At 33.2% G+C, this 9,095-nt stretch overlaps 1 protein-coding gene across 2 annotated transcripts; it reads right to left on the minus strand.

Moving 5' to 3' along the window:
- Positions 1 to 614: 614 nt before the first annotated feature.
- On the minus strand, positions 615 to 6,629 carry PDC (phosducin). Of its 2 annotated transcripts, none has more exons than XM_033198161.1 (3): positions 6,569 to 6,629; positions 3,577 to 3,728; positions 615 to 1,556 (listed from the first exon to the last, which is right to left on the minus strand). In XM_033198161.1, the coding sequence occupies exons 1-3, from the start codon at positions 6,627 to 6,629 to the stop codon at positions 1,029 to 1,031; spliced, it is 741 nt and encodes a 246-aa protein (XP_033054052.1). In that variant the 3' UTR covers positions 615 to 1,028. The 2 variants fall into 2 exon arrangements, with proteins under 2 accessions (XP_033054052.1, XP_033054051.1); XM_033198160.1 differs by lacking the exon at positions 6,569 to 6,629 and adding an exon at positions 5,781 to 5,942.
- Between the last annotated feature and the right edge of the window lie 2,466 nt (positions 6,630 to 9,095).

Raw genomic sequence — 9,095 nt, forward strand, 5'->3', positions numbered from 1 at the left:
CAGGAAAACATGCAAATCTGCTTTAAACAAGTAAAGTACCCTTTTCTGGGTACTTATCAAGTACCACATCTTTAATTGTAGGCCATATTATGTCAGCACCATTATTTCTCTACTGTGATTCAGAAACCTAGGAATTTCTTTTATCTTGCTCTTCATCTCATTGTTCATTTAGACATTTTGAACGTATTTTATTTTTCACTTCCATGTTTCTGTGTTGGAGGAGAGACTTCCAAATGTTTTCAAGGGAAATAAAGGTAGAACTTACACTTCACTTCTCTGATTCTCTGTTTTACTATTTATAAAATGGGAATAATACTATCTATGTACAGATTTGTGGTTAAGAATTAGAGATGATATGTATAAAATACTGACCCATAATAGGCAATCAACAAATGAATATTGTAATTTTATTACTACTAAATATTATTCTTCCACCCAGAGAATAAAAAGATCTTGCTTCCTTTTTAAAATACAACTTTAACTTGACACAGTGTTTCTAAGTTTCTTATGCATTAATTTGGTTGGAATATAAAATATTTTACTGAATGATATTTTGTATTTTGGACTTTATAATGTTTTTAGGGCCTTGGTAATGTAATACTTGAGAAAGAATAGACTTCAAACAGAAAATTTATATCCTCATGAGATTTTATTTTTATTACACAAAGAAAATTATAATGAATAATGTAATTTGAAAAGCCCAAACAATAATAACAGTGAGGAGGGAAAATGGAGTAAAAAAGACAAAACGTAACTTGAAAGGAATTTTTGAAAAGTGTCGTAATATTATCCACATCCTCTTTGTTTATTAATAATGTTGCTGAAGACAGCTGTTTTGTAATCAAGCATTGTATCAATTTGAGTAACTAATACTAAGAAATGCTAATAACTTGATTGTTGCATCAATCATTTTTGTCAAATTAGCATAGCCATGCCCATACTCTGTGTTCACTAAAGCAATATAGATACTACCAAAACCATCATCCAGTGCCTAAAGGATAAACATGAGATATTGACATAGTGAATCTTCATTCAATATCTTCTTCTTCTATTTTGGTATGCTCTAGGGCATGTACCTCTCTTTCAGGTAGTAACCCATATTCATTTAGGAAAGACTCCACATCCCCAGCAAAAAATTCTTCAGCAAACTGATCAGCAACACTAATAAAATTGCTTATGAGTTCCCCACCTTTATAGATGAGCAGTGTAGGAAGTACATCTAAGGAAAAGCGGTCCCCAGCACCTGTATTGGAAGCTTTTATTTTACAAAACTTAACTATAGGGTATTCTGCTGCAAGACATGTTAAACTACTGTTTAGAGCATCACAGCCCTTAATACCATCTTCATAAATGTGAACAACTATTGTGGTGATCTTCTGTTCCTTTTCAATTGTTTCTAGGAATTGCTCTCCAGTTTCCAGCTCATACACAAACCCATATCTAGGCCCAAAGCTCAGCTTCTGGTGCATATCCTGCATACACTGTCTACGGTATTTACGAAGGCAGTTTTCATCCTCTTTCTCTTTATGGATTAGTTCATATTCTTGAATGCTCATCTGAGAATAAAGAAATGATAGAAATTATTAAGTCAGAAGTTTTATTCCTTAGATATACCAAGCCCATTCTCAACCGAAGGAGTTTACTTTTGCTCTTTTCTCTGCCTGGACCACCTACCTTTCCCTCCTGATGTGCCTTTCTCTTTCACCTCATTCAAGCTTTTGTTTAAATGTCACCTTCCTTGATTACTTTACCTAAAAAAGTCCCCATCTCACGCTCTCCACTCTATGCTGGTTTATTTTCTTTATAGCAACAAACACTATTATATCTTATAACTTACTGATTTTTTGGAATATGGGGGATGGAATTCAAATAAGACAGCTTTTCCTACTATTTGGAGTTCATCAGATCATCCAAGAGGTTAATTTTTGGACCAGGAGCATCAGCATCACTTGGGAACTTATTGGAAATGCAAATATTTGGGCACCATCCTAGGTTTACTGAATTAGAACCTATAAGACCAAGGCTAAGTAATCCGTATTTTAACAAACCCTCCAGGTTATTATTATTCACTAGTTTGGGCTGAAGTAAGAAAAGGCCCAAATTCCATTTTCTAAGATAGCTATTTTTCCTTACAGTTGGAATATAAAGTTACTTGCAAGGCCTTTCATAATAGCTACTCCATTATTAATGTATTTAACAGAATATTAAGTACCCATTCCCCCAGCCAAAAAAGAAAAAAAGATAAAAAGGAACAATGGGACATAGTGTGATTAATAGATGTGGAGCAGCTCAGAACCATGCAAGTTAGATGGTTCCCATGTGGGATCATCTGCTGCCTCTTATTTATGTAACCTTTCAAACAGCAAATGCTATCAATTTTTAAAGTAGAGGAGAATTGAGAACACGTGAAACTAACGTTTATGAAAAACATTCATAAGTGTTGGGCACTTCGCATACATTATGTTATCTAATCCTTACAAATAACCTCTGAGATAGGTATCATTAGTGTCATTTTACAGAAGACACTGAGATTTAAGTTAAGTATTAAGTTTATGATGCTTTCATTACTTCTTTCTTTTGCTTCCATTTCTTATATTTGTTTTCCTAATGTCCTCATTTTTTTCCTTATCATATTTTTTTCTGTTTTAAGATTACTGTCCCAGGATGGGTATGGGAGATCATGCCTGTAATCCCAGCACTTTGGCAGGCCGAGGAAGATGGATTGTTTGAGTCCAGGAGAACAGACTGGGCAATATGGTAAAACTCCATCTCTACAAAAAATGGTGGCGCATGCCTGTAGTCCCAGCTACTTGGGAGGCTGTGGCAGGAGAATCGCTTGAATCCAGGAGGTGGAGGTTGCAGTGAGCCAAGATTGTGCCACTGCACTCCAGCCGGGGTGACAGAACGAGACTCTGTCTCAAAATAATGATAATAGTAGTAGTAGTAATAATAATAATAATAATAATAATAATATTGTCCCAATTTAGTTTTAACCCTAAAAATTTCCAATGTTTTATATAATTTTTATGTTGCTACTATAGTTCTGTTAATTTAACAGACCAAACCACACAAATTTGCCTTGAAGATGTATTTGAATATTTATATGAAAACTTGTTTCATTCACATATTCAGGCAAATGGATATGTAGGCATTCAGACACATTTCCAAAGTTTAACCTTGGCATAACATTTTTAATAATGATTATGTGTCACATTAGTGTAGTATTTTACATGTTTCAACATAGTTTTACATTTATTTTTTCTTTATATGTTTTCAAAACAAGTGGAGCAGGTTTGTTATGATTCCCCAGATGGAATTTTCTGCATTTTGCTTTCTCATATTATGAAACTACCTCTAGATCAACTCATGTATTTGTAACTAATTCTTTCCATAACTGTAGGTATTCTTGGTATGGAAGGCCACAATAGGCATTCACTTCATTTCCATTTTTTTTTTGCCAGCATAAGCAATATTGTAATCAGTATATTTTGTAATAGTCTAAAATGATTCTCTAGATTGATTTAGATTAGAAAACACTTTGTAAATTATTTATTACTCATTTTTGTGTTATCTTACCTTTCTGCTGACTCGTTCCTTTGAATCTTTGCCATTCCTACTCTGAGGAGAAGACATTTGCCTGAGAATCTCCTTCTTGCTAGGTGGAATTGAATCACTGTCTTGACTCTCTAATTTAAACTTTCTCCAATCGTTTATTACTCCTTTAGGTCCTGGAATGAAATTAAAAATAAATTGTTTTCCTTTTTATTTTCAAAAGGACTATTGGCATAACTGAAATTTGTATAAGTATTGTCATGGAATAAACTTATTATCTCCTGCATCAGAAACAAACATCTTGTTTGGACTAGAAATTTCTGACTGCCCTGCTCATAAAAATATGCTCCCACATTAATCTTGTTAAATGGGTTTTGGTAAAGAATCTTTTGGAAACATTTGCACTAATAAAAATATAAATTATGTGCTTTGAACTACTGGCAAAAGGTTGGGGTTAATATGTTTAAAAACTAGAGTCCAGGTAGGATACTAGAATTTTGGAAAAAATAGCACTTTTATTACCTAAGAAAAAAACTTCAGCAACAAACTAAAATTGGCATTACAGTATTAATAAAGGAAACCGGGAATGTTGGGGAAACAAAATAACAATAGTATGTAAAGAACAACTGGTGAGCAGGGGGCCTGACCTCAATACAACTAAAATGGCTTTAGGAAAATTATTATGAGACCATCCCATTCTTCTAAGATTCTAGGAATATTTTACAAACATAGAAAGAATAAGATTGGCAGATTTTTTTTTTTTTTTTTTTTAAGATGGAGTCTTGCTCTGTTGCCCAGGCTGGAGTGTAGGGGCATGATTTTGGCTCAGTGCAACCTCCACCTCCTGGGTTCAGGTGATTTTCCTGCCTCAGTCTCCCGAGTAGTTGGGACTACAGGTGCATGCCACCACGCCTGGCTGATTTTCGTATTTTTAGTAGATATGGGATTTCACTATGTTGGCCAGGCTGGTCTTGAACTCCTGACCTCAAGTAATCTACCCACCTCAGTCTCCCAAAGTGCTGGGATTACAAGTGTGAGCCACCATGCCCTGCCAGATTGGCAGATTTAAGTAAAACTAATTAAATGAAGAATGATTCAACTGGAATTCTGATATTCAGTTGACTTGATGACTAACAACATTATTCACTTAAGAAAGTCTTAAATTCTTTAAAACAAGGAATATTAAACTGACCGTTCTTCACTAAAGCTTAGCTATATCCACACCTTTAATGTCCGTATTCTATATCATATTCTCTATGTGGATGTATTCCTTCTTTCTCCTCCATATTGCCTAATAATTTTTATTTGTTATATATGGTATATATTTAATATAAATTTGTTATGAATGTATTTATATTATATGCAGGCAATCAAAGCTTTTTGTTTTCCCATATAGTGTTCATATCAATATTTTTAGATGTTTTATGCATATTCAAAATATACACGTGTGCATATTTGTTTAAAAAAGAGAATCCATTTTGTTCCTGTTTTCTACAAATGGTGGTGTATTATATGCATTTTTCCTTACCTTGTTTTTTCTGTTTCATACTGTATCTTGGAGAGTTTTTTGGTATACACACATGAAGAGGTTCTTCCTTAATTAGAAAATGGAGGCATGGTGTTCCATTGTGTAGATATACATAATTGACTTAAACAGTTTCGTAGTGATCTACATTGTTGTTTCCAGTTTTTTCTATGACATATGACGCTGAGTGAAGAATCTTGTGCATACATTTTTAAAACTCTGTGCAGGTATAGTTATGGTTATATAAGTAAAATTCCCTGGTCAAAGGGCATATACATTACTAATTTTGATATTGCTAGGTTGCCCCTACAGAGATTGTACCGATTTACACTGCTATCAGCAATGTATGAGGGTGCCAGAAATGTGTTATTAAACTTAATTACTTTCACTATAGTTTTTTGTGTTACTATTTTCTTTTTCTTTTTTCCCCCGTGAATAGTCTGTCCTATCTTTTGCTCATTGTTCTATTTGGTAATTGGTTCCTTTTCTTACCGATTTGTAGGAGCTCTTCATATATATTAGGAAACTGACACTGTCGATTGAGTTGCAAATGTTTTTCCCCTATTTGTTAAATGTTTTTTGACTTTTGTTCGTGGTGACTTTTACCAGACAGCAACTATTTCTTCCTTTTTTTCCCTGTCTCCCACTTTCCCTCCATCCCTTCATCCATCTATCCTTCCTTTTTATAAATGAATTTACCAGCCTTTTCTTCAGTGGTCTTTTTGTTGTTGTTTTTGTTTTTGTCATACTTAGGAAGGTATTCCTCACATTGCTATTATAAAATAAATATCCACACATTTTGGCTGGTAGTCTTATGAATTCTTTCAAGCTTCTGGCTAAATTTAATGGCTCAATCCAAATTAAAAGAGAGAGGAAATTACCATTCAAATAAGATTCAATAGAGTTAAATGGGAATTTTTAAATTTAAGTCATGATATTTAAGTTTTTTAAGCTCTTAGGAGTGGTATATAGATAGCCAAACATAATTTAACAGATTAAGAAAACAGACTCTGGATGAAATGAAGTGTTAGGTTTTCTAGAGGAATACTGAATTTATTTATTCAAAAAAAAATGGGAATATCTTATTATTCCCTTTTTTTTTTTGAGATTAGAAAACTGAAATTAAAGGCCATTTAGTTACCTTTTGGTCTATCCTTGTTTACAGTGAAAGTTTGTAGTGAGGGTGAGGTACAATCAAGAGAGAGGAAAGTGACTTAATTATAATGTAGATAAGAGGTCTTGTGATAGTTGGTCAACAAGAAATTACCAATAATTAGTGTTTTTTTTTTACTCTTTGACATCTGAATAAAACTGTTAGGAATTATTTGATTTCAAAAACCAATTTGCCCACTCAAATATTTTTTAGATTAGTCTAACAATTTATATAAAGATACTACTTAAAGTACATACTGAATAATGTCAATAAGAGTATTAGATATTGCCATATTTAATTTTAAGTTAATAATTATTTTTTCTTCTCGCTTTGCTTGCCTGTATGTGTGGCCTGTCCTTCAAAGTCTTCCTCCAAACTTTGACTTTTGGCTTCTTCCATTTTAGGGATTCGATTTGATATAATCTATAGGAGGAACAAAGAAATAATAATGACACAAGAATTCCAGGATGTACATACATATATATATAGATAGATAAATATATAGGTATATGCATGTTTATAGTCTCCTGCTGCCAGATTCCATAAGTAGGCTAAGGATAATCACTCAGTGATAAAGTATTTAGAATGTTTCTGTCCACAATGTAAAAGGACATTAATTTAACATGTATTATTAAAGATGTCTGGACTTAAGGATTTTATATAATTCATCATTTGTCTTTTCTTAACTCAAGTGTTCCAGTTAAGTCTATGTGGTTAGTGAACATTATTTATTACTGATTTTCCTAATTTCATAATATTATGTGAATTTGAATATATAAGAAGTAATATATGTTATTTATTTCATATAATAAAAATTAAATTAATAATTATATACTTGCTATGAACACTATGTGTCAGGCATTGTTTAAATTATTTTATGTGTCAAAACTCATTTAATTCTCACATAGCCATATGTGGTAGGGACAAATGTTAATGACATGTTATAACCGAGGAAGCTGAAGGGCAGGGAGTTTAAGTTGCTTGCCCAAGATCACACAGTAGGTGGTGGAGCAAAGATTTGAACCTACATTGTCTGACTTTGGAGCCAACTCTTAATCATTATACTATTATGGAAATTAACATACTATAATAGAGTCATTTTTCTCAGTATGATTTGGCAAATTGAATCTTTGAACTGGCTTTAAAGAATGATGGTCTAAGGAACACTATTCTATAGCATCTCTCCATACCATGGGGCAAGTGTTCATGACATCAGTATCCACCAAGCAAATGAAAACAGCCAGTAGCTAAGCCTATAGTATTTTTTTTTTTTTTAAGTTTTTTGAGAGAGGGTCTAACTCTGTTTTCCAGGGTTCATTCAGTACAATGGTGCTATCTTAGCTCACTGCAGCCTCAAACTCCTGGACTCAAGTGAGTCCACGTCAGTCTCCTGAGTGTGTGCCACCACGCCCTGCTAATTATTATTTTTATTTTTCGGTATGTTGCCCAGGCTAGTGTCAAACTTGTGGGCTCAAGTGATCCTCCCACCTTGGCCTCTTAAAGTGCTGGGATTATAGGAGTGAGCCACCACACTCTGCCAGTTTATAGTATTTTTGACAGGCTAAAATAGAAAATCACTAAAAGCACTTGGATTTTTATTCATATGAAACTTGGTGCCCTCATGTAGAATCTATTTATTCTTTCATTCTATCTGGTTCACACTCAAATCAAATATATTTCCTATTTTAGCTTTGGACTATCTGGAAAACTCAATTATTATACAAACATATTCCCTCAAGTGTTCATATAGTTGTGATTTTCCTGAAGTTTTCAAGTCAGGGAGGATATACTAATAGTAGATAAACTATCTTATTTTTACACTTCATTCTTTCACTTTTTTTTGCTTTGCCTCCTTCTTTCGAAGCCAGTTTTAGGCACTAATATCACACAGCTTATACTTTGAAACTCATCTTAGTTTTCTGTTGATTTACACTTCAATCTTGCATTTGGTTTGTGTGGTGCTTTCCCAAGGCGCAGGGTGGTAAGACAGAACTCTCTTAATTTCTCTTCTGCCTTTACCTTTGGTTTCCACACTTGGACTGGTCCTGTAATTTTGTTTCTCTTTTTGCAATCCCTATCCAGAATCACTGGAGGTCAAATGTCTTTGCCAATTTGATTTTTTCCACTTGAACAAGAGAAGACTGTCAAGGGAAAGCCAATCAATTTCACAATGTTTAGGTAAGTATAAATGTAATAAAGAATATTACATTTGAATGGATTTAGTAATTAAAAAGTATAATGGAAAATGGAAAGTAAAAGCTGCTGGACAGAAAAGCCATTTTATTTCTTACTGCAGTTATTTACAAATAAATTTTGATCTGAAAAGACATAAAAATTTTTGCTTCAAAAGAAAACTACAAAACAAAGAAATGGAAATTTATTTGATAATTTCAGTAGCTTTTCAGTTCTCAGAAAAATAGAGACTCAATCCAGTCTCTTTACTTTTTAAGACTGAATTGTTAATTTGGGGTAGCTATTATTCTCAGTAAATATACGTAAGTTTAAGAAAATCTAAAAATAATTTTACTTCAAATGCTGAAGACACAGGGCACAGCTTCCTTCTTGAATTGCTTGCTGTTTACCTAGTTGACAATCTACTGGGAAAAGTAAATTTCTTTTTCAGAAAAGGCTTTCACCAATTTCAAGGAATCCCTTTATGAAAAGATAATGCAGTTACTTAGGACAAAACTTATTTGTTGATTAGATTAATATATGTTGAGAATAGACTATATGCTAGACATTTTCCTGGGCTCTGAATTACATGAAGAACAAAACTCTTCCAGTATGACGCTCACTAATACTAAGACTTAAATCAGCTGGGTTGCCTGTTTAAGTAAAGGACAGAGTCCATCCTTATCTAATACC

This window comes from Trachypithecus francoisi, unplaced genomic scaffold, assembly GCF_009764315.1.
Source record: "Trachypithecus francoisi isolate TF-2019V2 unplaced genomic scaffold, Tfra_2.0 Lachesis_group5, whole genome shotgun sequence".
Taxonomy (NCBI): Eukaryota; Metazoa; Chordata; class Mammalia; order Primates; family Cercopithecidae; genus Trachypithecus; species Trachypithecus francoisi.

Coding starts and splice junctions, on each gene's coding strand:
- PDC (XM_033198161.1), bottom strand. CDS start 6,629: ATGGAAGAAGCCAAAAGTCAAAGTTTGGAGGAAGACTTTGAAGGACAG. Junction 3,729..6,568: donor AGGACAGGCCACACATACAG/GCAAGCAAAGCG, acceptor ATTTCATTCCAG/GACCTAAAGGAGTAATAAAC. Junction 1,557..3,576: donor AGGAACGAGTCAGCAGAAAG/GTAAGATAACAC, acceptor CTTTATTCTCAG/ATGAGCATTCAAGAATATGA.